The 26,189-nt window shown below is 51.9% G+C and overlaps 9 protein-coding genes across 10 annotated transcripts; 2 read left to right on the plus strand and 7 right to left on the minus strand.

The window, feature by feature from the left end:
* Window positions 1–353: 353 nt before the first annotated feature.
* On the minus strand, window positions 354–2,310 carry PV05_04864 (uncharacterized protein; the record flags this gene model as incomplete). Its single annotated transcript, XM_013461315.1, has 3 exons — window positions 354–1,759; window positions 1,908–2,152; window positions 2,210–2,310. 3 exons carry the CDS (start codon window positions 2,308–2,310, stop codon window positions 354–356), a joined length of 1,752 nt encoding a protein of 583 aa, XP_013316769.1.
* A 624-nt stretch (window positions 2,311–2,934) lies between these two features.
* On the plus strand, window positions 2,935–4,316 carry PV05_04865 (uncharacterized protein). Its single transcript, XM_013461316.1, has one exon. It carries the CDS (start codon window positions 3,148–3,150, stop codon window positions 4,243–4,245), a length of 1,098 nt encoding a protein of 365 aa, XP_013316770.1. The 5' UTR covers window positions 2,935–3,147; the 3' UTR covers window positions 4,246–4,316.
* PV05_04866 (uncharacterized protein) lies at window positions 4,135–5,670 on the minus strand (the record flags this gene model as incomplete). Its single annotated transcript, XM_013461317.1, has 4 exons — window positions 4,135–4,821; window positions 4,888–5,203; window positions 5,259–5,558; window positions 5,614–5,670. 4 exons carry the CDS (start codon window positions 5,668–5,670, stop codon window positions 4,406–4,408), a joined length of 1,089 nt encoding a protein of 362 aa, XP_013316771.1. The 3' UTR covers window positions 4,135–4,405.
* An 880-nt stretch (window positions 5,671–6,550) lies between these two features.
* On the minus strand, window positions 6,551–8,742 carry PV05_04867 (uncharacterized protein). Its single transcript, XM_013461318.1, has 2 exons — window positions 7,117–8,742; window positions 6,551–7,060 (listed from the first exon to the last, which is right to left on the minus strand). Exons 1-2 carry the CDS (start codon window positions 8,664–8,666, stop codon window positions 6,952–6,954), a joined length of 1,659 nt encoding a protein of 552 aa, XP_013316772.1. The 5' UTR covers window positions 8,667–8,742; the 3' UTR covers window positions 6,551–6,951.
* Window positions 8,743–8,986: 244 nt separating this feature from the next.
* Window positions 8,987–12,156, minus strand: PV05_04868 (uncharacterized protein). The gene has a single exon (XM_013461319.1). It carries the CDS (start codon window positions 11,893–11,895, stop codon window positions 9,103–9,105), a length of 2,793 nt encoding a protein of 930 aa, XP_013316773.1. The 5' UTR covers window positions 11,896–12,156; the 3' UTR covers window positions 8,987–9,102.
* A 2,755-nt stretch (window positions 12,157–14,911) lies between these two features.
* Window positions 14,912–16,316, minus strand: PV05_04869 (uncharacterized protein). Its single transcript, XM_013461320.1, has one exon. The coding sequence runs from the start codon at window positions 16,111–16,113 to the stop codon at window positions 15,040–15,042; it is 1,074 nt and encodes a 357-aa protein (XP_013316774.1). The 5' UTR covers window positions 16,114–16,316; the 3' UTR covers window positions 14,912–15,039.
* Window positions 16,317–17,019: 703 nt separating this feature from the next.
* PV05_04870 lies at window positions 17,020–20,824 on the minus strand (the record flags this gene model as incomplete). 2 transcript variants are annotated; one of them, XM_013461321.1, is made up of 4 exons in its annotated part: window positions 20,607–20,824; window positions 18,857–20,552; window positions 18,478–18,804; window positions 17,020–18,425 (listed from the first exon to the last, which is right to left on the minus strand). In XM_013461321.1, exons 1-4 carry the CDS (start codon window positions 20,697–20,699, stop codon window positions 17,020–17,022), a joined length of 3,522 nt encoding a protein of 1,173 aa, XP_013316775.1. In that variant the 5' UTR covers window positions 20,700–20,824. The 2 variants fall into 2 exon arrangements, with proteins under 2 accessions (XP_013316775.1, XP_013316776.1); XM_013461322.1 differs by having other exon boundaries at window positions 18,857–20,824.
* Window positions 20,825–21,303: 479 nt separating this feature from the next.
* PV05_04871 (ATP synthase subunit alpha, mitochondrial) lies at window positions 21,304–23,607 on the minus strand. Its single transcript, XM_013461323.1, has 5 exons — window positions 23,437–23,607; window positions 22,933–23,280; window positions 22,342–22,884; window positions 21,551–22,255; window positions 21,304–21,492 (listed from the first exon to the last, which is right to left on the minus strand). The coding sequence occupies exons 1-4, from the start codon at window positions 23,509–23,511 to the stop codon at window positions 21,551–21,553; spliced, it is 1,671 nt and encodes a 556-aa protein (XP_013316777.1). The 5' UTR covers window positions 23,512–23,607; the 3' UTR covers window positions 21,304–21,492.
* Window positions 23,608–23,763: 156 nt separating this feature from the next.
* Window positions 23,764–26,179, plus strand: PV05_04872 (uncharacterized protein). Its single transcript, XM_013461324.1, has one exon. The coding sequence runs from the start codon at window positions 23,887–23,889 to the stop codon at window positions 26,044–26,046; it is 2,160 nt and encodes a 719-aa protein (XP_013316778.1). The 5' UTR covers window positions 23,764–23,886; the 3' UTR covers window positions 26,047–26,179.
* The last annotated feature ends 10 nt before the right edge of the window (window positions 26,180–26,189 follow it).

Genomic DNA, 26,189 nt, shown 5'->3' on the forward strand with positions numbered 1-26,189 from the left:
GTTTTGACTGGTATTTGCTCGCCGAGGCTGCCTTGACAGCTTGCAGGATACCAAACCGCGCCTGCTGGCAAGCAAGACTGCGAGACGCGAAGGTCCAGCACGCCACGGCGTCGTGCGGTCAATGCCCAGCTCGAGGAGACACTCCAGTCCGGTAGAGCTTTCCTTGACACTTAGAGAACGGTTCAGCTCCGTCTCGTCGACGTCGGCCAGCTTGAAAATAGGCCCGAAGCCCTCAATAGGTCGTTCAGGCATTACACGGTCTATGAGCCTCGTGTACATCTTGCCTTCATGGTTGATACGGCCCGAGATTACATGGACTCGAGCAAGACAGCGGCTGTCAGCGTTTGGCTCTCTCAAAACTCCCAGAAATGCGCAGATGCCATTGACACAAAGCGCAGAGAAATTGGAGTTCGTTGAAGAGCAAGTCTTCCAGAGAAGATCTCAAGGATAGTTTGTAATCTGATTTCGACTCCCTCTTCATTGCCTGGAAGGGTACCGAAAGAGAAATTGTCGTCAAAGTCCAGACAGAAGGCAATTGGCCCAATCTCCTCGAGCGCCGTGTGTCCAAGATTTGCGGCGCGTCTTTGATTCAAGTGTCTGCCGTATGCATATTCCATACCACTGCGCCCCGGAAGAAGTGAGTCATTCTCAAGGACTACATTTGAGAGCGCCCGAGAAAGGAACATTATGGTTTCGAGGATCACAACTTCACAAAAGTGATCTGGATCCCAGTCACCTTCCGTGTCGAGATTTGTGCTGCTTTCATTTGTGTCTTCGTCTGCCATCTCGTCATCCTCGATGTCGTGCTCGGAGTGCTCTGTCGGGCCTGGTGCGACAGACTGGCATGTGAGGCAACTGCAGTGTTGTCTGACCAGACTGATGCAGAGTTCATACTTATTCCTGGCCTCGGTGAGGGGCGCTTTTGCAGCGGCTTGCATGTGATGCCTCAGTTTGCGTAGCTCTGGAAACCAGCGAATAGTGTTGTCCACAAATCCAATTCCATATGCGCTGTCACAGTAGCTCGTACAAGCAAGGCGATACTTAGCTCGAAACATGTCCTCAGCATTGGCAAGACCTTTGAAAAGGCGTGCCGCACTCCCGATACACTCACCGACAGTAGCGCCAATCTCCAAGAGATTGTTGAATTCGGACAAGAAGGAGCGGCTCAGGACGTCCTTCCACTCCACCCGACCAGACACCACGGCTGCGTCAGGACTTCTGCCCTCTTCTTCAAAAAGTTTTGTCACATCTTCCAGGATTACCGTCCTGCCGGTCAATGCCAGGATCGGGTCGCCTTCAGTGCCCGGAGAGATGTCCAGAACAACCTCTACTTGGAAATCCTCATCATCGCGATTTCGGTAGAGAAGCGTCCCTTCAGTTGTTGTCAATCTGACACTAAGACCCAGTAGAAATTCAGCAAGTGCCGCAAGCCAGGCAGCGTCGGAGCCCCCTACAATGGTGACTGATTTCAAAACATTGCGTGACACTTGAGATAGCTCCGAGAGAGCAGCAACTATGTTTTTTGGACTGGAGCAGGTTCGTGATCGCGTGGGGCTTGCATCATAACCTCCGTAGGCCCCTAAACGGTGATCATCGTTTGCTGACTGCATGAGATGCTCTGCCAATTTTGGAAATCTGGATGTGGACAAGGTGCCGGCGCACGCATTGAGCAGATCCTTCCACGATTGACTCGATGGCATGTACTGGCCATCGATGTTGACTAGTCTCGCCATCTCCAGCAGTATCTCTGCTGCCATGTCTACCCAAGACATCAGCCGCCTAGGTGCTGTGGTTGCCGTAGAGAGGAATCCAAGCACCTGCCTTTCGGCCTGGGTAGCGCAGGCCCAAGAGCACACCGAATAAATTTGCTAAAAAGAATTTGTACAACTTTGTGAAAAGGTACGTACCATCTGAGTAGCACTCTTTGAGAGCGGCACAGAGAGCAAGGCATACACAGCCCCTTTCTGACTTGGCCATAAGCCGCACCACATCCTCGATGCCGAAACCAATCTCCAGGGTGTCGCCCAGAGTACCAACAACTTTTAGCTCGTTGACGGCTCTTTCAATGTCTTTTCGAGATTTCATCGTCAGCTGAAAATTTTGGTACAAGCCTTCCCCGACCATGGCGGCATATGGGTTGACGCGTGCCGCACTGCAGTAGAACCATCAGAGCACGATACTGGGAAGACCCGGACCCGAAAAGACATACCTGTACCTGGCAAGCGCGCCGAAAGTCAGATTGACAGGAATCTTCGCGATATCGAGCATGTTCCATGACCCGCTCTGCGGAAATGAAGCGTTCGGCGTCATGGCACTTGATGATGGATGACCCGACATCATGCTATCAGGGTTCTGGTGGGCAGCCTTGCTTGTTGATGTGAAGGCGCTTCTGGAAGAAACCGCCGGTACTGAGATTTGATCCTGTTGTCAACAGCTCATAGCAAATGAAGCGCTTTGCAACGAATACCAAGCCCTTACACAGAGATAGTATCGATGCTCCTTTCTTCTGAAGCTCGATGAGGGGAAAATCGCGATCAGGACGGTTGTTCTCTGGACGAGGCTGCCTTCCGGCTGCCTGATGAACGCCAACCTACCTATCACGGCACTCGAGACACTTTTCGGCACATGTTTCGAAGCAGGGATATTTACCTCGTCGTGCATTATACACCTATTATCTGACAAATTCATGGTTACTTGGTGACGATATTGTAGGAACGATACCGTTCTCATGGTTTGAAAAGAGGAGGTGATTAAATTCAGGACTACGAGATGTTTTCGAATCTCAGTGCCCCTTAAGGAGCAGGAGCCCACCTAGAGAGCTACGCGTGCTACGGCACCATGTTGACCTCGACTTGTAAAAGCGGCCACATCTGCCGTCATGGTTACTGGTTATTTCCAGCAAATAAAAAAAAAACATACGGTACGGAGTACTTCCCCAGATTTCCTCGGACTCACACAAGGCCACGACGACTAATATGACTGTGGAACGTCCATCCTGATTTTTGTCTTCTAAAACTCAGGTGCGCACGATGCTACTCCATCGAATCTCGGAATCTCGGACGCCCTGTCGCGTCTGCTCCATGATCGAAGTCCACACCCAACATCAATCCCACCGGTGACCCTGTTCTATTCTACCTACATGCCGCCATGCCTTTCCACGACCTCAGCATCCCCTACAGCTCCTCCCAGCCGCCCTCCGCTCTCAGCCATACCCTCCTCTTCGCGTCCGAACTCGGCTACACAACGGTCGCCCTGTCCCTCACTCTCGCGGGCAAACTCCCGTCGACACCACCGTCCATCCCGATCTCTTCACTGTCCATTCCCCCATCCCTAACGATTCTGACACGCCTTACGATAACGATATCCGACGCCTCGCAAAACCATCGACTCTCCTCCTTCTCACCGGCCTGCAACCTCCTCGCGCTGCGGCCCACCAGCGAAAAAGCCCTACAACTCTGCTGCTCCAGCCTCGAATGCGACCTGATCAGTCTAGACTTCACCCAACGCCTGACCTACCCGATCAAATTCAAAACCGTCGCCGGGGCCCTCCAACGAGGCGTGCGCTTCGAGATTTGCTATGCGCCGGGCATTTCCTCGTCCAACTCGGACGCCCGACGCAATCTCATCAGCGGCGCGACCGCCTTGATCCGCGCAACGAGAGGACGTGGAATCATACTGAGCAGCGAAGCTCGGAATGCCCTAGGGTTGCGCGGCCCTCACGACGTGATCAACCTCGCGCAAGTATGGGGACTCGGCCAGGAGAGGGGGAAGGAAGCGCTGTGTGAAGAGGCCGGGAAAGTTGTCAGGTTGGCGGGCATGAAGAGGACGAGTTTTCGCGGTGTCGTGGATGTCATCGACGGAGGAGGCACAACTGCAACTGTAGGACCTATGAACGCAGGAGATGCGCAAGGGCAGAAGCAGCGAGCTAACATGAAGGATGCGACCACCCAAGGCGCCGAACGAGGGAAGGCAAATGAGGTCGTTTTATCGAACGGCACGAAGCGCAAAGCCTCGGTCTCATCCCTTGGTGGCGGGGTCTCTACCCATAATGCGTCCGAAGAGAAACCACTTTCCAAGCGCGAAATGAAGAGACGAGCAAAGAAGGCGAGGATGGAAGGTAAAGCAGGGCCCGACGACACTCATCCTACAGATGTTGCCCAGGATACCACTGCTACATCTGAATTTCCTATCAAGCATGAGGCACTCGCCGATAGTAGTAATAAAGTGCCCAAGAAGAAAAGCTAGTCTAGTCTGGCTTCCTGTGTACAAGAAATTTGAAAAAGAAAAAAAGGGGTCTGGATCAATATCCCTTTTTCTGATACTCCGCGATCCCATGGGCCCAGGCTCCTGAAAAGCGGGCGTATTCTCTCGTCATCCCATTTCGATTTTCATTTTGGTTTTTCTGTTATGATAATGTTGGTGCAGGATCCCTTCGCCCAATGCCTAGAGTATAGGCATTCTTGAGAGTCAGACTCGCGGGGTCGAGCGTACTGAACGAACCAGCACCAACTCCGCCCGCGTCCGCAACTGAAGAAGACACTGCTGCCGTAGAGACCGGCGTAGTGGAGGATGCTGCTGTCGTTGTCGTTGATGAAGATGAAGCTGGTGAAGATGCTGCTGCTTTGTCGGTGTTGAAAGTTGCGCCTGTTTTGGATATTGATGTAGTTGCGGCTGAAGATGCTGACGAAGTGGAACTAGATGTCGTCGACGTCGTGGCTTCTGGCTTAGCCTCCCCTGTTTTAGTAGCCTCGGAGATGTTAGATGAAGGGACGCTGCTAGAACCAGAAGTTTCCGTACCAGAGATTGTCGCGACAGGCATGCCTAGACGTCACCAGTCAGCTTCAGGTGTCTCTTTCCCCCGTCTCATGCATCAGAAAGGTTACTCACTCATCGACGTATCGAAGAAGCCACCAGGAGACACAGCAGCAGCAGTTGGTTTAGGTGCGGCCGCGGCTGCGGCCACAGTCACTCCGGTCTGCACTGCTTCCGCCGCCGGAATAGATGAAAGACCAGGGCTGAGAGCGCCGACAGCTGTTGTGATGACAGGGGCGTTGCCAAGAGGGGTATTTCCTCCCACCTCCATCATCGACACGAATGGAGGAGGACTTCCAGAGCCACAGAAGCAGCCCGGTGGCGCGTTCATCCATTGAGTCACGTAGGCCGTGACCACTGACGAGCAGGGCGATGCTGCTGTAATGGTCGACTAAATTTCAAACGTCAGTTCGCTGTCCTATTCCATCGCGCACCGCCACACTTACCGTCTCGGTAATCGTCATGGTTGCAGGTGGTGGGCACTTCTGCTCTGGGCAGCTCTGGGCCATCTGTGGCGGGCAGCTTGGACAGCTTGGGGCTGGCGGGCAGGATTGCGCCATGGCAGGCGGCGTATAGGCGGCCGAAGTGTACTGGTTGCCACCGTTCCAGCTCCCACCACCGTTCATGCCTCCACCAAAGCTGCCCTTGCTGTCACCGCCGCAGTTGCTGCCGCTGCAGCCTTCACCGCTTCCACCGCTGCCACCCCAGGAGCCACCATTACCACCCGAGCTATCACCAGCGTATGCCTGTAGCGCAAGTCAGCCTCTCCCTCCCAACACTCGGCGGAATTCCAAGTCATACTTGCGCCAGGCAAGCTGCCAAAACAGTAAGGGTATAAAAGGAACGGATTGCCGGCATCTTGATTGAAGCTGTGTTCTTTTGGTTTGAACAAAAAAGGAGTGAAAACGGGGTGTGAAGAAATTAGGGTGATGTCCTGCAACAACGAACGAATGACTTTGGGGATGAAAAAAGGAAGGTCGAGTTGGAGAGTGTCTCGCGAGAAGATGAGGTTCTAAATGCACGTTTTCAACATGGAGAAAAAGGGACGATCAAAACCATCCAGATTGAAGGGAGCTGCTTATCTTCGGTGCCAGGCACATCCGGGCAACGGCTTCAGACAGCGAGTGCTGAGAGTCGACAGGGAGCATAAGCGGCGGGAAGAACCGAAGTGTTTGCAGGCGTTGACCTTTGGGTCGCGATTGGAGGAACCCATATCTCAAACATCAGCTGCGACGCGGAGGTCTTCATCATGGTCTCGAAGTCTTGCCCATCTGTGGCTGGGGAGTATCATGTTGAGGTCAAACGTGACAGAATTGGTTGCTGACACGCGAGACGTTTCATAGTCGGCGCTTGTGGTAAAGTCTGGCGCGTCGGACTAAGATCTAAGATGGATCAGGGAGAATCTCCCTGAAGCTCAATCAGGATTCGTGCCGGACGCTGAAGCGAAGAGATCTCGCCTCAACGGACCCGTTTGTTATTTGGCATTACGGAGTAATATAAGTCACTTCCAGGAAGAGAAAATGCGAAGGAGTGGAACGAGTGTCTTCAGTAGAGCCTTGCGGACGAAAAGGGATTGGCATGTCTTGGCGGCATGGGCGCCAAGGCTCGAGCAAGGCTCGCGTTACCCCCTCACGCCCCCTGTGGCTTCGCTAAGGCTGTGCCCCAAGCGCAACAGAGACATTCTGAATAGTGACTATTACCATAGTACGATGGTGTGGATGGTATCTTGGAGAAGTTTGGATCCGTCGTTCTTGTCTGTTTGGAGGGAGATTAGATCTGTCCAGACCATGGCATCTCCATCGGGACACTTGTTACCCGCGGTTCTACGGAGTACATGGGCTATTTGGTTTGCCCGGCCCTGGACCTATTTCGCGAGCCGGGAGGTTGCTGGAGAGCATGTCTTCCTCCTGGAGACGTTGTTCCGTGTCAGAGACGGACCTTATCAGGGACTCCCAACGACACCGGCACCGGCCATCGTGGAAGCCCTTTCAAATGCTTCTGCAACGTAAGATCTCTTGGCCTCCAATAACACGCTGGTCATTTCTTTTAGCTCTGTGCCTGCACTTTCCGACCACAGGTCAAACAGTCGGCATGTCCTGCAGGTGCCACGTGAAGTGTTCGCTTTCCAGATCCCTCGGCCTAGCTCACGGTCAAGTTCCCAGTCTTAGAAAGCATCTTCTTCGCATCCACACGCCTGGATACTTCGGCCCCTAGGTCTGATATTTTGACGAGCACTCCTTCCTTCTCACTGTGAGTAAGGTCAGCTTACGTGACGAAGGGAAAATGAACTGTGAGGACACTTACGGATGACCATCAGGCAGTCCCATCTCCTTGACCCGCACCTCTCCCTTCGCTTGCTCGTCCTCACCGAGAATCACTGCGAAGGGGGCGCCTGCTGTCTCGGCGTTCTTGAATTGAACTTGCGGCTTCGGTTTCTTCTTGTATGTGAACTCGACCTTCAGTCCAGCATCCAATAAGAGCTTGGTGATCTGAATTCGTTCCTTCGGCATGCCGCTGAAACCGCCGCCACCAAACGCCATCACATACACATCAGGTGCGTTGGAAGAGACATAGCTGAATTTTTCACCTTTAGCTATCCTCGCTTTGGTTATGCTGAATATCCTGTCAACACCGAAACTGATGCCAACACAAGGGATGTCTGCGTTGGGTCTAAAGCGTTCGACGAGATGGTCATACCGACCACCAGCAGCAACGGACCCGATACCGACAGATGGATCATTAGAGCGATCTTCATCCTCGTCAAGCACCTTCTTCTCCTTCTTGCCTTGCTTTTGAGTTTCTTGAGCCACGGCGCTACCGTCGGCAATCACGGGCGCAGACCCCTCAGTCACAACCTCATATATCACACCGGTGTAGTAATCGAGCCCACGAGCCAAGGACAGGTCAAAGGAAAGCTTGTCAAGCGCACCCCATGCATCCAGATAGGCCATCAGGGCGTCCATCTCTTCTATGCCTTGCTTCGCTTTGGCGTTGGCCATCATGGCCTCATCCTTCTTCAATTCCTCTAGCAGATCTTTGCCACCTTTCCTCGTGACATAAGTCTTGATTTTGTCTGCCACTGCTTCATCAAGCCCTTTGGTCTCGACCATCTCTTTCTTGACCTCATCCCAAGGCAACTTATCGAGCTTGTCAACCGCGCTGGAAATCATTCTGATCTTCTCCGCCGGCACACCACACACTTCAAATAGGCCGTCGAGGATTCTCCTGTCGTTGATTTTGATGGTGTATCGACCAGTCCATTCGAGGGACTCAAACACCTCCACAATGATTGCGATGACTTCGCTGTCAGCCATCATTGGGTCACTCGCTCCTGCAAAATCGATGTCACATTGGTAGAACTCCCGCATACGACCCTTGGCAACTGCAGGTTGATCTCTTCGGTAGACTTTGCTAATCGCAAATCGCTTGTAGTTCTTGATGTTTGCATTCATAGCCAGCCACCGGGCAAAGGGGACCGTCAAGTCATATCGCAGAGATAGTAACTCTCCGCCTTGATCCTTGAGGTCGTATATCAGCTTCGAGTCTTCGCCATATTTACCCTTGAGCACCTCTTCTCGCTCAAAAACTGGGGTATCGAGTTTCTTGCCAGCGTGGCGGCGGAAGACTCTAGAGATCTGGGCAAGGATATCTTCCAGCAGGTCGACATCTTCACCAGACCAGTCCCTCGTTCCCTTTGGGTTCTTAATCAACTCTTGCTTCTTGTCCTTGTCCTTCCCCATTGCTGAGCAGTTTCGTCGGAATGTCTGGGTTCCGAGGGTGGGATATGCGAATCTGGGTGTCTTGAGGGGCAAACTTTTGCTGTAGCACACACAGAGTCGAAGGAATGGTCGCATGCGAGGTGCAGCGGGCAAAGGAGCGAGCGTGAGTCAGATCTGATGTACAGCACTGTGAGTACCGCAATACAAAAATAAATCTGGGCCTTGAGAATTGGAGTCACGGTTCGCAGTCGCAGATATGACGAATAAGGCACGCCCCCAGCTGCCCAAGCGGCGCCAAGAACGCCATTGACTCAGCCTCGTCAGGCACGCATCAGGTACTATCGAGGCCGGGATGGGTACCGTATATACATTACCGCTGAGGCAGAGGTTTTATGAGGGGGTTGCCATTGAGAGACGTGGGTAGCCAATATGAAGGAGCAATTACAACGGCAAAGAGCGCAACACTTTTCGAGGCTATCCCATCAGTAAGCTATTAAGCCATGGACTTTCAACCCATCGGACTTCTGTCGACTCTACAAGCACCATCGACCAGGCTCCTTCAAACAGTATATCACCAAGTTGTAGAGCCTGGGACATGTCCTGGACTATAACTGCCTCGCTGTGGGCTGCGCAACGAGCCACCAATGATCCCTGCTGCTGGACTGCCACTGTTCTGACCCCTGCTGCTACCGCTGCCCTTTCGCCCAATTGTCTCATACTCGATGGGAGGAATCGGGTCAGCATCCTCAAAGTCGGCAGAGAAATTACTGATTCCGCCCGCGGATCGGTTGGTATCAGATCTCGGTCGGCGTTGGTCGGTCGAGGGGAGAGTCTTTGCGTAAGCCAGGAACGGGGAGCCCTGGACCTCGGGAATGACAGGGCTATTGGGGAAGGCTTGGAAGCTGCCAAATGCATAAGGTCGAGCATGTTGCGGTGCTGGGCGAGTGCCAGGTAGCTCTCCCTCTGGAGTCAACGGCCCGCTGTTGTTGAGCATCATATGCCGGGCATCTTCCTCTTCGAGGAGCCTGATCTCTCGGTGATTGGCATCCAACCTCATCTTCGCATTTCTGACCTCGTTCTCCACGTACTGAATCTGCTGCAACAGCTCATTCTCGCGCCTCTGCTGATCAGCATCCTTCGCAGTTGAGTCTGCAGCCTTTCTTTCTCTCTCGTTCAGGCCCTGCGCGTTGGCTTGAGTAATCCGGTCGTACTGCTCGGTCAGCTTGGTGTTGCGACTGGTAAGACGCTCTTTACGAGAAATGACAGCATTGAATTCGTTCTTAGCGCAAGACTTCTCAGACATTGCAGCGTTCTTAGCTTTTTCCAAAGCCTCGTTTGCGTCGGCAAGAAGCCGGGACTGTTCCTCAAAGGCCTTCTGAGAAGCGCTATGATCCTCAATATCGTCGTCAGGTGTAGAAACTAGACCTTCCAGCGCAGCGTCAAGCTCCAGGTTGGCGTCTTCGGTTTGGCGGATGCTACGCTCGGCTTGCAAGAGTTTTTGCTTTTGCTTGGTGTCGTCACTCGCAGTTTTGAGGCGCGTATTGTAGCTATCGACCTCCCTTTCGACCTTGGCAAGCGTGCTTCGATGCTGACGTCGGACCTTGGTAAGGCGATTTCGAGCCTCATTTAGCTTAGCTTCAGCTGTGGAAATCGAGTTTTTGAGCGTCGTAGTTGGCGAAGATGGCCTCGTAGACTGGCGGACTGGTACAGGAGCCGTAGACCCAGGCAAGTCTTTGTCAAGCGCCAGCATCGGCGTCTTGACCATGACTGAAGCATACTCCTCATCTCCATCGGTGGCAATAAAAGTGCAGGTGTAGGTGCAGTTCGGAGCCAGGCCCGAAATTGTCCCAGCCCAACAAGCGCTTGAACCTTCTGATTGGGAGGAACCCTCTACTGGCTCAAGAGACACCGAGTGCCATTTCGCTCCGTTGATGCGCACGTAGAAAGGTCGGTGCTCGCCAACCTCTTGTCCTGGTTCCAATGTCCCGACGAAGTTTGATTCGAACGAGATGGATGACGGATCTACGTTCGTGACCCATACCAGATCTTGATGTGCTGTCTCAAATGGTGTTCCTTGATTGTTTGCGACTGTAGGAAGCGCTTTGTTATGTTGGATCTCCCTTCCAATCTGGACTTTGGTGCTAGCGAGTGCAGCCCAGAATGGCTGTTTGCTTCTGACATGGTTCGCCTGGCGTCGCCTCTTCTTCGCATTTACGCCTTTCTCTTTGCCTTCCCGCAAGCCAGGTGTTGGGGGCAGTTGATAATCGACAGACGACGATATGGCGGTGGAAGAAGAGCCGTCAGGAGCCGAAAAGTCTGACACGGAACCCGCTGAGGCTTCGGTGTCTATCCGCTTGGATTTTGCAGGTGCGGGTGACTGAAGGCTATGCAACCAACGCCTGATCACTGCCAACACAGCCTGGCTGATAATGTGTATCGCGAATAAACTTCGAATATGTGACGGCGGTCGAGGGCTCTCGCCGAAATCAGTGTCGGAGGGCAGATACCTCAGATACTCCGTAAGGCCGAGTTGAGAGATCAGTTCCAGAGGGACCAGATTGGCGAAAAGAAACCGGCGGACGCCCTTACTCCGAATCAAATGCAATAAAAGAACGCCCGCAACGCAGAAGACATTAACTCGGCTATTTCGTCCAGAACTTCCATTTCCTAGTGTCATGGCAATCTGTATTTGGGCGAGATCCAGTGCAAAATTTTGAGCCCATGGCCAGAGACACATCCAGAGCCCAAAACAAATCACATCCACTACGATCCTGGTGGTAGGACTCGGCGCACCAGCTGACCCGTAGAACATGTCTGCGGCGGACCGAAAGGACGGGCCACCCCCAGGCCAGATTGTCAAGGACGCAAAAAAGGCTTGAACCATTGTCAGAACCATGGATGGCAAAGCCAGGAGGACAATCAGGAGAGACACGGTGTCCCAGGCAGGCCGAGATCGCAGGATGGTCGAGGCGATCTGGAAAGCATTCACCTCGTGCATCGCCTTTGACTTGCCCGTAGCCATATCGCCTCGTCTCTGCTGCAACATCGCTGATCCATTCAACTCTTTCTGAGGTTCCCTGTCTTTGCCTTCGCTGCCTTCGTGATCCACTGGCTTGGAAGGAGAGGACGCGGGATCCGTATTCGCGTCGATCGTGGAGTTACTGGATGAACCGGCGGTTGACCCAGTCATAGACGGGTCGGCGATATTTGGTTGCGGAACAGGCTCGGAGGGAACAGGGCCCTTTGCGGCGCCATTGAGATGACCATTCGATTTCTGCTTGCTGACACGCTTTCCAGGGCCTACAAGGCCGTTCTCATGGCGATTGTTATGCTGATGCTTTTTCGCCGCAGGGTTTCGCGGCATGAAGGTCTGGGAGTCGCAGCGCAGGCTCAGAACCAGTCAGCTTGTGACTCTTTTCAGGTCACTAAGCCAACTGGACGAGGTTTTTTGGGGTTCGGTGCGGCTTGATGGTATGAGGGCGGAAGGTGGAGGATTTCGTAGAGGCACCGGAGGTCCACGATCCCTGAACAGTCGCAGCGGATGGGAAAGATCGTCGATAGAGATGCGAAATAATTAAAATGTGAAAAAGCTATACTTGCGGACGGGGCCAAAGGGAAAGATGAGACGTGGTGGCTTTACCAAGAAAGTGAACCCGAACGTGCAGATTGCCAAGTGGTAGGCAAAATGCATTTGGGGGGCGGGCAGGCCGCAAGCCAGGCACGAAAACAGTCGTAGGGCCTAGAGCAATGGCCTGCCTTGCCCAAGGAGTGCTCTTGATTGGCACGCCCGCCCGGAACCCTCTATCTCAGTTACTGTACGTATAGACTTACTCATCCTCAATACTCCGTAACTATCTTGCCTTACTACTAGTACCTAAAACTATCTGTGCCCCTTCACCCTCTTCCATCGCCAGCTATTATCCTGCCTCTACGTAATTGCATTTTCCGGTTCACTTAATCCGGGCAAGGAGATCGGAGACTGGTGTTAAGCAAGACAGAAGGCATGCGACAGACTTACGTATCCACCCCTCGAGACTGCGGCAACGACCTTTGGATGCGCAACTCACTCTCACTGACAAGTTTGACCACTCACTGCAGCAAACATGATTCTGTGGAGCCTTCGACATCAGTTTTTCTTTCATCTCCATAGCCAGTCTTGACACATCCAATGGCACAACATCCCACACCAGCGATCATACGAGATCCCTGAGGTGCAAACTTTGCCAGCATCCTGTCCTCCCATACCCATGCTCCGTTCTGACCGCTGTTATCAAGGACAATCCTTGGTTCAACCACACTGACCATGCTACGAGTCCGACTTCTGACGGTGCTCGCCGTCACATGTCATCCCCTTTTTATTGCGACCGCAATGTCCGCATCGGATGGGTCTCAGCTACTCTGTGAAGGTTCAGTGTCAATGCGCAACAAGGCGTGGAATTGTTGTTTTCTCTACTCGTACGGAGTAGTCAGAGAGATAAAAAATTCTGAAACACGAACCAGGGTTGTCCGCTAGTCCGGCTCGGGCAAATCAGCGCCTTTCTTGAGGCCACTGCTGCTCAATGCCTGACGACGTGGAGAGCGGAGGATGGAGGACCAAGCAACTAAAGGTCGTGCTAGCAGGCGGAGTGCAGAGCTCTTTGGCTTCAAATGAAGCTTTCTACAGGCGGCATCCTCGGCAGCGAGCTGCCCATTAGCTGCAGCTTATGCACTCTGGCTGCAGTGAAGACAAGCCTAGCCGTGACAGAGGCTCCAATGTCGATAGCGGCCTCCTCCTTTGATGCAAACATGATCACGTATGATGTGCTCCTCCGATCTTTGTTACACCCACCCGAAAAGTTGCGCTAGTTGTCGATCATCTACAAGCCTTTTGGTCTGCCCCTCGCCGGCATTTCCTTCTCGAGTGATTGCAACTTGGCTGGTCGGCAAAGTGGACGGGATTTTCACCCAAGCACATCTCCGTTCGCAATGCGCTTGCAGTACCACAGTACTTTCGAACTCAGAGAGGGCACGGCATCAGAAACGGCTTGTATCGGCTATCCTTTGAAAAGGTCCTTTGCAGAATGCGGAGAATGACAAGCCAGACCTTTTGCATAAGCACATCATCGATGATGACCGATCAAACAGAACGAAGCTGCGTTGTCATGATAACGGAGGATATCGGTTTCCCTATCCATCTTGTCTTCGTTGGGGCTCGGAAAATACCGCGTTCGAGATTGACTCCTTTGGGTCGAAAGCTGCCAGTAATCTGAAGTCATGTGCAAACCCATGGGCGCCTGCGTGCAGGATACGTGCGTGTATGTGCTCGAGGCTGCCAACACATAGCAAATCTTCCATCACGATATGGAAACATGCACTCAGCCCACTGTCGAATTTGCAAATACACAGTTCGACACCAAGCATCCTTGTCGACTCTGCAAACAGTGGCCGACCTAGGGCACTAACTAAAAGTGCATTACTAAACACTGGTCATTCGCACAGGGAACATCCAGTAGAAATGCCGTTTGCTCAATCCATTACTCACCCAAGGCTATCCGATCGGAGAACATCCCTGAAGATCAGTCGGGTCTCTTATCAAACCTCTGCCGCAGCCTCTGGTTCCATTTGCTCATTTGCGTTCGCGTAGCTTCGGAGGGCCCCGTTCGGCCTTGACATTGAGGGGGGATGAGTGTATGGACTGACACTGGGTTGTGTGGCTCCAATCCATCCAGTTACACAGAGAGCGCCCCGGAAAAGGCACAAACGCTAATGAGCCTGTTGTCTTTGAGAAACGAACTCGACATACATGTTACATTTATGCTATATTGCTGTTTCCGTGGAGGTAACCTGAGGTAAAAGGCCCGAATCAACAGCCATGAGGTGGTCACGACGTCCGGCAGTGCAGGTGAGCCTTGGTTCCTTTCTCCCGAAGACTAATATCCATGGCTACAGCTCTTGACGAGCTCGAAACACGAGGCTTTCAGCGGCTACTAGCATTGCAGTGCATTCTGTCCATGTAAATGTGCAGTCGGCTTTACCCAACCTGGATTGACGTTCATGTGGCGCGCGGCACTGTGTCAGGCAGTGTTCCCCCTTCCCTGGTTGGATGTCCCTCTTAATGACAAGAAGCATGGTCGGTCGTTCCCCGTGAGCATATGGACACATGCTGCCAGACGTGTACGGCTGTACTCCCTTCAATGGGAGTCGAGTCGAAGTTCCTCCTCGGCAGATTGGGAGAATGTAACTTGATCGCTCATAACATGTCACTTCGTTGAGGAAAACGATGATGCTTTGGGCCGGCATAGAGTCTCTTTTCTTGCCTCTCTGTTGTCGGCAAACAGGTCGTAAATCTCGTCGTCTTTTGACGGGTATCAAACACCAACCGACGAGTTCGGAGGACAAGACGGGCGATCATGACCACGTTTGCTATGTATAGCTTGTTTCTGTTGGGACTACTTACTCCGTCCAGCTACCATTGGCATCGCGCCTCCTCGCACCTGGTCACTCATATGGGTACGGCATCTATCTTGATTCAAATCTTACTCCGGTCCACGCCCTCGGTCTCGTTAATACGATACACGTACTTCACTGCGCTGGCCTTTCCATCTCTCAAATTTTCCAAGCCTTGTTGTACACCACTGAGGCCACCTGGGATAACCTCATACGGATGGCCACTGAACCAACCCTCCTTCAAACCTAAGCTGAACAGGCGGAACCAAGCGTATCCGAAATCGCTTAGGTCGTCAGGAACGCCATGCACGGAACCAACACTTGTCAATGTCTGGTGGACCGTATCAGGAATCTCCTCGAATTTCCGTCCCGGAAGGACCAAGGTGATGTGTCCCTTCGGGTCGAGTACCTTGACGATCTGCTGATAACTGCCCTTCTCGCTGACTGCGTCGAATGCGTACATCAACTTATGACCACTTGGAACAGCATCCTTGATTGCCGCGACAACCTTGTCATCGCCACCACGGTAGTCAATGACAGTGTCGCCTTTCGACTTATCAATCAAGCCTTCGACAAAAGAACTTGCCCGGCCAGCGACACAGATGATGGGGTGAATCTTGGCACGAACAAGGAGCTTGATTGCAAAGGCACCGACGGCTGAAGATGCGCCATAAATAAGCACACCACCTCCCAGTGCGTCTTTGCGTGCTTGAGAGACACTGCCAACCCAAGGCTCAGGCAGGCCGAGGCGACAGAACAGTCCCACAGCGGCAGTCATGCCGGCCAGAGGGATCGTGGCGGCTTCCTCCAAGGACGTTGACTTCGGCAGGTGGAAGGTCGTCTTCTCCCATGCAATGGCATATTCGGCGAATGCGCCATGCGGCTTTCTCATCTCGTGAAATGCTGCGACCCTATCGCCGACCTTGAACTCGGTAACGTTGGAGCCGACAGCTTCAATGTATCCGGCTACGTCATCGCCAGTATTCGTGCCGGACTGATCTTTCATCCATAGCGGTACCTTCCAGTCCTTGGGGTTGGTCCCGGCGACGACGACTCTGATCAGGACTTGGTTCGGCTCCGGCGACGGGATTGCAATGTCCTGCAATTTGACTTCCAGGTCTGTCCCGGATTTGACAAAGACGTGAGCCGACTTCATGTTGACAAGGACACTGGCTGGCAAGTTGAAATATATTAAGGAAATACCAGGATAACGCACGAATATGTATAATGTGGAGTGATGTGGTTCAGGGTGGGCCACCTACAAATTTATAGACTGTTCGATTGTGTAGAAACGTCCAGCAGGTCCGCCATGTCGTGATGAGCCGCGGAGCATGTCGGCAAATGGTGTTGCTGGTGGCGATGGATGTGGAGTGAGAGTGCAAGTGTGAGAGCGAAGGATGAGGGGCTGATGGCTCTTCCGGATTCAAGTTGCCTAAGGTTGTCACATCAAGCTAGATCATCTTCTTATATGATACAACACGTTGGTCAGAACTCAATTCTCCGTACCCAAGCGAAGATGTCCGTATTGTATCCTGCCATATATGATGGAAAATGCATCGTCAGGCGCGTTGCAGATAGACCAGAATGGCAGAGGTAGGAGCATTCACTGTTACATACAAGCGGCACCAACGACTACAACACCTGGATCTTCCAAACCGTCTGGTCTTCCCAACAGACCTCCAATGTTTATCGGCCCAGCCTGGTCCCATGTCGCATCTTTGAGGTGCTAGCACTACTGATAACATATTTGAGCTCATCGTATCAATACGCTGGCTGTCAAGGAAGTCCACTCAAATCCGCCAAAGTCCTGTCATCCATGAGAGACACTGATGCTCGCTGAGCAAATGCTTCCTCGGTCTGAGACGTTCGGTGAATGATGGTGGTATTATTCTCACAGCAGATTACAGTACTTTAATGCTACCATTCATCGCCATCAAGGCCATAATTTATTTAGCCATTGGATTTCTCTCCCCAATGCTTCTTTCCGCAGAGGGACTTTGGACGGGTTATGGCTTTTCACCCCCTCGACAAGCCACCCAGGTATAAACACGGACGTTGCTTGTCACCTGGACTGCATGGCTCTTGACCTTTGGTGCCACAAGAGGAGAAGAGCCCTAACTTGACTCTCTACTGATCGCGCCCAAGGGTGTTCGAAGCCATAACGTCCTCTGAAAAGATCCAATGCCCATTTATACCGAATTATTGCTTGATAGAATTGACCTTGCACTTGGAAGACTTGGGCGATGTTCGCGACGGTCTCCAGAGTTTTTGCGTTTCCCTTTCCGAGAAGACGTGTCATACCAAACAGCGCCTCATAATACCAACGAAGTGATTCAGGGTACATTCCTTTTTGGAAATAGTCTTCTCCCAACCGGTCGGCCGTGGTAAATATATCCTGATGTATAGGGCCGTGAATCCTCTTGTAACCATCATAGGTCTCCTTGTGCAGCTTGATAGCATCTTCGACCTTTCCGCTTCTGAGATACTGGTTGGCGATGTTACCTTTCACCCCAAGGGTTTTCGGATTATCTTTCCCCAGTTGCTTCTCTTTTCCGCAGAGAGCTCGTCGTAGGAGATGGAGCGCCTCATCGTACCGCCCACGACGTCCATGCAAGATGCCAAGATTCATGACTGTCTCAAGAGTGGAAAGATTTTCCTCCCCCAATGCTTCCTCCTTTTTCCTTAACACATCCCGCAAGACGGTTTCTGCCTTCGCATACTCTTTCTGTTCTTTATAAATCACCGCCATGTTGTTCAAAGCGGCGAGTGTTCTCTGATCATTTTCGCCGAACATTTCCCTAACCTGTGTGAGGGACTTTCCGTACCATTCCAAGGCCTTGTCCCATGACCCGATCTTCTTGTAACTTATACCGAGAGTATTGGCGATTTTGTTCGTCAATACATGTCGCACACCGAGTTGAGTAACTGCTTCGGTATAGAGAGTCTGGAACTCGGCCAATGCCTCATGCAAGTGGCCTTTATTGAGCATGGCTGTAAAGAGGCCGTCACGGCATTCTAATGTTGATAACGTGGACGGGTCCAATGCTGGGTCGAGGCCTCTCTTGAACCAACGAATTGCCTGATCATGTTGTCCGAGCTGGTCGCAGAAACTTCCAAGGATGAAGCGCGCTTTTGCCTCATGGAGGTTGGGCGCCTTTGCGGAGCCAACACGTATCGTAGGCGGCGAGCAGTCGCCGAGATGTCCCTCGCAACTGTTAACGTGCGACAGCAGTTGCCTGTAAGTAAACCAAGCTTGTTCTCGCTCTGGTGCCAATCTGGATACAGCGCCAGCAACAACCAAGATTGCGCGGGCCAGAAACCTCTGCCTTTGGAGTGGGCATAATCTGTAGCGAATGCATGTCTGAAGTATTGGATGGATTGAAAACCCATCGCCAGCTCCCTCGCGCTTTGCGAGAGAGAAGGAAAATAGAATTCCCATGCCATCTTCCACCGTCCGAGCCAGGGGATCTGCGTTGCAGTACGTTAGCCGATCGTGTCATGAAAATAACGAGTTACTTACCCATATGCCCAAAATTGAAGCCATCTCTGAGCAAGCTTTCACTGATGTTCTCGCCAGCAAGAAACGCACAAACTTGGAATATCTTCAAAACATCTGAGTGAGATATTTCAAGCTCTTTAAAAGTCAACTCCCAAGATCTTAGCACAGTCTTGCCGTATACCCAAACATTCGCTGGTGGTTTCCAGTCCAACGTTTCCGCGTTCTCTTTGAGGCGTGCTAGGTATTTTCCGGCCTGTATCTTCAGAGTGTGGATATGTGCTCCTGCTTGATCGATGGCTAAAGGCAAATGCCCCAACATATTGACGATCTCTTTCGCAGCGTCCAATTCTTGATTCCAAGTCAGACATAAAATCGACTGTCTCAATGTACAAAATCTTACCTTTCTGGTTGCTCTTACTGTATTTGGTCAAAGAGCTCTTTTCAAGAAGTAACAATGAGGTTGCTTCCTGCATGAGTGGAATATCGAGACTTTCTCCAGCCCGTGCCCAGTCCTGCCTCCGGCTGGTAATCAGGATCACACCAGAACCTCCATGAGGGATTAAGGACTCAATCCTCTCGTCATCCAAACCATCCCAACCGTCAAATAACGACAGCCAATTGCAGTTTTCCCTGGCAGTCCACCACTCTTTCACAACCAAGGTTACTGCTCTATCGAAGTCTTTCTTTTCGAGGCTCCGGTCTACCGCGTAAGACTTGTCTACCCGTTCAATTTTCTGTGCGATAGTGATATAGCTCTCCATCGCAGATTCATAACTATTAGCTCTTACCCAGAAAACAGATGAGAAATGTTTCCGATACCTATAAGCGTACTCGAGAATCGTTTGAGTCTTTCCGATGCCCCCCATGCCATAGACGATATATTTGATACAGTCGGATCCTTGGAAACTGTGAGCAGTGACTGCCCTGTGGATGTCTTGAAGGATCCGGTCCCTCCCAACAAAGTTTATGTTTCTCGCCATAGGGATACTGACCAGGCTCCTGTCCGAAAGTCCGTCCTGATTTGTCAGATCTCCGAGAAACGCTTTCAAGCAAGCGGCCGCAGTTGCTGCGGCGTAATGCTGCCATCGCTTGTTTTTGTGGCTGTCGGCATAGTCACTCACCCCTCTGATCAAGAGGGTTGGAAAGTGATCCCATACACCAGCGGCTTCCATTTCAAAGGCGACAAGGTCACGTGCCTTCGAATGATCATCACGATCCTTTCCGGACTTCATCACGGTATCGCCAGATCCGACACCACCAAAATGAACCGAAGGTTGTTGCTCATTCGTTATTAGTCTGTTGTTGACAAGTCTGTTCGCTTCGCATCCGAGCTCTTCGCAAGTCGTTTCCAGGGCCTCTCGACAAATTCGTTTCTCGCCCAACATGCATTCATCGTCTGTAATTTGTGGATCAATGTCATGATGTTTGTGCAGGTACGCCGGCTCATATAGCTTGTCGTACTCCACGCCAGGGTAATCTTCTTTTGCGGATGTTTGTCGTGTGCTTTGGAGATATTCAAAGATCTTTTGCTGCATTTTCTGGCGGAAGAGACGCGTCTTCAGATTTGCCAGCATACTTCGGACTTCCAAAGGGAGGCGTTCCAGGCTATTTTCGGCTGCGGCCTTCTCTTCGAACTTATCCGGATATTGCTTTCCAAACCTGTACCGCACTAAAACGTGGCTGATGATGATATCGCCAAGGCGTATCAATTCCTGCGTCGATGAATCATAAGGCACACCACCACATATTCCCACTACCAGTGCCCATTTGATATTGGGAAAACTGGAACGGACAGAGGCTGCTGTACCAGACGCGCTGGCAATGCCGGTGCTAGGAAGTAGTACCAGCACGACTTTGTGATTTTCAATCACTCCGGTAACGTAACTACATGCATTTCCGTCCCCCTCTTTCGGTTCGGTCGCCCAAATCTCATTAAAGGCATTGTGTAGAGGTTCGGCTTCCAGGGGCAAGGCACATATAATCGCGATCTCGAACTTGAGACGGTCGGGACGAACTGAGGTTGACATCTCCATAAGATGCCTCCTGCTGATGCTAGGGAGTGTAATAACAAGCTTGAAAGGCCTATCCGGCAGTTCCTATCACATAATAAGCAATGTCCTGATGTTTCGGGAGGTATTGACTTTCTGTACCAGGTTCTGCAGCTTTAAGCGAGGACGACGCGCTCTCACCGGTTTCATTATCGACCAATGATCGTTGGACTTCACATGCTTGTGTGCTGGCATGTCGTATCCTAGGTCCAGCAATTATCCGCACCAGAGAGGGGTCCCGGCATTTGATGTGTGAGCAAGATGAACAATGTCATGGATGATGATCTCGGTTGGGACGCGGAAGCCGCTTAAAGCCTGATGGATGTCAGCAAGTGTAAAAAGAGAGGTCCCAGAGAGACGCTGAAATGTACAGCCTCAGCCTCAAAGCATGCTAGGTAACCGATATTGCCTCCAGCAGCTTGCAGCTTCCTCATTGGCGGCACCTGGCCATAGGCAGTAAGTTGTTAGCTCGAGCACCGGAAGCTTGAAAACCAACGCACGGATAGCAGGCGTCCATATACTCAACTCTTGTCCCAGTGATCATGAGGTACTGGAGGAATCGCAACTTGATCATGGCTGGTCCCGAGTCAGATTCATCAGCCGGGTTCTTTGGAAAGTGTAGGCCACCGCTCATAATGTTAATAACGAGCCATATTTGGTGTTTCTCTGGGTTGGCAGTGGCCAAGAACGTTCTGCCCCGACATATAGGGAGTAGTCGATAGCAAGAACCGGGAAAAAGCCAGGGGGTTGCAAGTCTGATTACCATCTTCACAATCACTAGAATGGGACAGTAGTAACATTCAAAACCAAACGGAATCGATTGGAGGACTGGATATGTATCTAGTTACAATGTGACACTTTCTCTCTTGTCAGCAGACGCAATATTGATCCACTTCTGACCCTTTCCTGCTTCAGGTTGGTTCATGTTGTGTCCTAGTTTTCGACCAAGCCAGGGAAATTGTACAAGCGTTTTTTCGACCCTTCACGTCTGCAGGGCAATGATAAGTGCCTGTTTAGAGTATAGTCTCGGAGTGAAATCAACGTACCTATGAAAAGCTCTTGGTAAAGTTAACGACAACCTCCTTGAGTTGCTGCTCCAGGTCCTTGCTCAATTGACCCTCCTTGTCGATTGTTGCCAGAAGATCGGATTGATCGCTCCTCAAGTGTGCGAGGAAGTCAGCTTCCCATTGCAAGATCTTGCCGACTGGGACACTGTCCAAGTGACCGTTGACACCAGCGTAGATAAGAGGAACCATTTCGTTGACAGCCATGGGTGAGTATTGCTTCTGCTTCAAAAGCTCGGTCAAACGTTCACCACGGCTGAGAGTCTGCTTGGTGGCGGCATCAAGATCAGAACCGAATTGGGCGAAAGCGGCGACTTCTCGGTATTGGGCCAAGAAAAGCTTCAGGGAACCGGCGACTTGCTTCATGGCCTTGAGTTGAGCGGCTGAGCCGACACGGGAAACAGACAGACCGACGTTGATGGCAGGTCGAACACCTTTGTAGAACAATTCACCTTCCAAGAAGATCTGGCCATCAGTGATGGAAATGACGTTGGTGGGAATGTAGGCGGACACATCACCACCCTGGGTTTCAATGATGGGAAGAGCAGTCAAAGAACCACCACCATGCTTGTCGTTCATCTTGGCGGCACGCTCCAAAAGTCGGGAGTGGAGGTAAAAGACGTCACCGGGGTAAGCTTCACGCCCAGGAGGACGCCGGAGCAACAGCGACATTTGCCGGTAGGCCACCTGCAAATAGTCAGAAACTTGAAGACATGAACAAGGCGTCTGACTCCTGCTCAAATGGTGCAGCAAATTGGGAAGAGAATACTAACGGCTTGCTTGGTAAGATCATCATACACGATCAGAGCGTGCTTCCCATTGTCACGGAAATACTCCCCCATCGCAGTTCCGGTGAAGGGAGCAATGTACTGCAGAGGAGCAGCTTCGGAAGCGGTGGCGGCGACGATGATACAGTACTTCATGGCGTCGTTCTCCTCAAGTGTCTTGACGAGTTGGGCGACAGTGGATCGTTTCTGGCCGACAGCCACGTAGACACAGTAGAGCTTCTTCTTCTCGTCATTACCGCTGTTCCATCTCTTTTGGTTCAACATAGCATCCAGAGCGACGGCAGTCTTTCCGGTTTGACGGTCACCGATAATCAGCTCACGCTGGCCACGACCGATAGGCACCATGGCGTCGACGGACTTGAGACCAGTCTGGACTGGCTGGTTGACGGACTGTCGAGGCAGAATACCGGGAGCCTTCAATTGGGCACGGCGTCTCTGAGTGGTCTTAAGAGGGCCCTTGCCATCAATGGGGTTGCCAAGGGCATCGACAACACGACCAAGGATGGCCTCGCCAACTGGAACGTCGACCTGATGTTGTCAGTTGAAGTTCTTCCTGAAGGATTGAGGTTCTCTCACAATCTGGCCTGTACGCTTGACAGTTTCTCCTTCCTTGACGAGACGATCGGAACCGAAAAGCACGACACCGACTTGACCAGCTTCCAAGTTCATGCACATGCCCTTAACGCCGGAAGCGAATTCGACCAACTCCTCGGCCTGGACATTGCTCATGCCATGGACACGGGCGATACCGTCACCGACGGACAAAACACGGCCAGTCTCAGCAAGACCTGCCTCCTCTTGGACTCCACGTATTCTTTGCTCGAGGATGGAGGAAACTTCGGTGGGAGAAGCTTTGGCATCGGCGGCGTAGGATCGGACCTGTTTTGAGGTGGCATTGAAAGGTGCAGGGGTGACGACGCGAGACTGGTAAAGATTTTAATCAGCCTGCAATTCTTCCAACTTCGCACGGGCGAGCTCAATATGCATCATGAAGCTCCACCACAGTTTCGCGAGCTAGTAGACACTCGCGAAGATGCTTCCTGAGCTGTGATAGTCGTATTGAGCAGAATTCGAGCTTACCGCAGCTATTCTTCCAGATGCTGTAATGGCACCGGCAATGCGGCCGGATTGGCGCAGAACGCTCCTCGACATCATCTTGCTCGCTCGTGAAGCTTGGTATGAGGAACTTCCGAGTGGCAGGAGTTGGATTGAGATGGCTCAGAAAAGAGAGGAGAGGAGATTGATGCTGTGAGGTCGAAGATGAAGAAGCTCTCCTGGCTTCGGAATTCAATCGAGCTGCCAAGCGATCGGGTGGTCACGTGTGCAGCGCTACTACGGTGAAACCTTAAGAAAACAAGAGCGCAGTCAACTGCTTACGATGGGGCTGGGGCTGTGGCTGTGCGTTAGCAGGCACGAAGATTCAGGAGGAGTAGCATCCTTCTTGCATGAGTATATTGCTTCCTCTTCCCGGAATAATGAGGAGATCACTATGTCCACAGGCGCGGCAATAAGACCAAATATTCATTCGCAATGTCATCTCCCGCTTCGCAGAAACTATCCCATCCTCCGGCATCTAAAGCCAACGCGGCCTCTCCCAAAGTAACCTCTGAAGACGTCGAACTCGGGCCTGTACAGAATGGACAGGCAGAACCCAGCCTGCCTCTGGAGGAGGATATCATGCAATGCGCGCGCATTGGCGCCCTCGAACACATTCAGAAAATGATTCAGTCCGGAAAATACAATGTCAAGTATAAAGATGAAGAAGGCATCACACCTCTACATTGGGCTGCTATCAACAACCAGTACGCCGTGTGCAAATACCTGCTGGAGCAGGGCGCGGATGTCAATGCGAAAGGAGGAGAATCCAATGCTACTGCAGTTATGTGGGCTTCGCAACGATGCCATTACTACATTGTCAATCTCCTACTGCAGAACGGAGCCGATCCTCTATTGACCGACGGTCAAGGGTACAACATTCTCCATCTCGCTACCATTGATGGAAATGCTCTTCTCCTGATCCTCCTGCTACATCAGGACATTCCTGTGGACATTCCGGACCCTCAAGGCCACACCAGTCTAATGTGGGCAGGATACAAAGGTTGGCCAGCCTGCGTCGACCTCCTATTGCGATGGGGAGCTAATGTCAATGCGACGGACGACAATGGATATACTCCCTTACACTGGGCTCTGGTCAAAGGCTCGAAAGCCTGTCTGGACAAGCTGCTCGAATACGGCGCCGACAGATCCGCAAAGACAAACGAGGGCAAGACACCGAGCGTCTGTGCCGATGAGATGAACACGAAACGAGCATACTATCGCTCATTAGCCGATCACGGATACGATTCTTCCGGCAATATCAAGCCACTTCCCTTTGGACTGCATGTTATGATCAGGGACCGCTCGATAATGTCCAAGTTTTTCTTCCTCTACCCTTTTGTGATCATTCCGATTGGTCTGTACATTATAAGTCACCTCGACATATTCATTGGCCTGCCGGTCTTCCTGGTCGTATGCTTGGGCATGCAGTACATTGCTCAAAGGATCGCAATGAAGTCCCATCTGGAATATCACACCATTCACAAAACACCTTACTTAGCAGGCATCTTCGCAGGAACACTATTCTGGGTCGGCTTCAACTATCTAACCACTATTCTACCTGTCACTTTCTCTTCTAACCTCCTTTCAAACCTCATGTTTGCCATCTCCTACGCCAGCACTTGCTACTTCTACTTCCTCGCCATGTTCCAGGATCCAGGCTGGGTGCCTAAACTGGCGTCCCGAAACCAACAACGGGCGGTTATTCAGGAGTTGTTCTCGCTTTGGAAATTCGACGAGGAAAATTTCTGCGTGCAGTGTATGGTGCGCAAACCTCTGAGATCCAAACATTGCCGCCGCTGCCACCGCTGCGTAGCCAAACAAGACCACCACTGCCCTTGGATACACAATTGTGTCGGGAATAACAATCTCCGGCATTTTTACATCTACATTCTCTGCCTGGAAGTCGGCATCATTCTCTACGTCCGCCTCGCCCTCTCCTACCTGTCTGTCCTTCCCGCCCCGTCTGAGGACGCCATTTTGAAATGCCATATCCTGGGACCCTCTCTCTGCACCTTTGTGCTGCGCGACCCATGGACTGTCGCTCTAACGTTCTGGGCCGTCCTCCAACTCGTTTGGGTTACGATGTTGATCGTCGTGCAGACTGTACAGATCTCGAAGAACCAGACAACCTACGAGAATATGAAGCGGCACGAATATTCTCACGACAGCCGACCTCTTCTGCCGCAGCATGCGCGATCAATTACGCAGGGCGCGTCCACAGCTACATCCTCATTGAACGACACTGCAGCAGCGTCAACGCGCGTTGACCCCGTGCCTCGACGGCCAGATGGCTGTCTTACGAGGTGGAAGAAACTCCTAGGTCTCGATGCGTTCTTGGCCACCGCATCAGACGCATCGCATGGCAAGTTGCAGTCTCGCAATTCCAACCCATTCAGTCGCGGCATCATCGGGAATTGCAAGGACTTCTGGTGTGACCCGGCGCCTGTGTTCGGCAAGAGGAAGAACGGCGAGGGCTATCTTGGCGGCGAAGTCGTGGATTATGCACATCTGTATGAAGTACCATTGAGGCTTAGGAGAGGAGCAGGTGGAATGGCGTATACGAGCGTCGCTACTGATGATGACGAGGTATGATCCTTGCACCGAAATTGAGTCTTATATATCATACTAGCGTTAATGCGTGCATATTTTCATTGAGAAGCCTAGCTCAACACGGAGTCCTGAGGAGCAGACAAGCTCAGATCACATCGAAACACCTGTACACTTGTATGTTTTTG

This window comes from Exophiala xenobiotica, assembly GCF_000835505.1.
Source record: "Exophiala xenobiotica strain CBS 118157 unplaced genomic scaffold supercont1.3, whole genome shotgun sequence".
Taxonomy (NCBI): Eukaryota; Fungi; Ascomycota; class Eurotiomycetes; order Chaetothyriales; family Herpotrichiellaceae; genus Exophiala; species Exophiala xenobiotica.

Excerpts from the sequence above, each read along its gene's own strand:
- PV05_04865 (XM_013461316.1), top strand. The coding sequence starts at position 3,148 with ATGCCTTTCCACGACCTCAGCATCCCCTACAGCTCCTCCCAGCCGCCC.
- PV05_04867 (XM_013461318.1), bottom strand. The coding sequence starts at position 8,666 with ATGCGACCATTCCTTCGACTCTGTGTGTGCTACAGCAAAAGTTTGCCC. Across the intron at positions 7,061-7,116 it reads GGACTGCCTGATGGTCATCC|TGAGAAGGAAGGAGTGCTCG; the intron begins GTAAGTGTCCTC and ends CCTTACTCACAG.
- PV05_04868 (XM_013461319.1), bottom strand. The coding sequence starts at position 11,895 with ATGCCGCGAAACCCTGCGGCGAAAAAGCATCAGCATAACAATCGCCAT.
- PV05_04869 (XM_013461320.1), bottom strand. The coding sequence starts at position 16,113 with ATGAAGTCGGCTCACGTCTTTGTCAAATCCGGGACAGACCTGGAAGTC.
- PV05_04871 (XM_013461323.1), bottom strand. The coding sequence starts at position 23,511 with ATGATGTCGAGGAGCGTTCTGCGCCAATCCGGCCGCATTGCCGGTGCC. Across the intron at positions 22,885-22,932 it reads TCAAGCGTACAGGCCAGATT|GTCGACGTTCCAGTTGGCGA; the intron begins GTGAGAGAACCT and ends TGACAACATCAG. Across the intron at positions 22,256-22,341 it reads ATGATCTTACCAAGCAAGCC|GTGGCCTACCGGCAAATGTC; the intron begins GTTAGTATTCTC and ends GACTATTTGCAG.
- PV05_04872 (XM_013461324.1), top strand. The coding sequence starts at position 23,887 with ATGTCATCTCCCGCTTCGCAGAAACTATCCCATCCTCCGGCATCTAAA.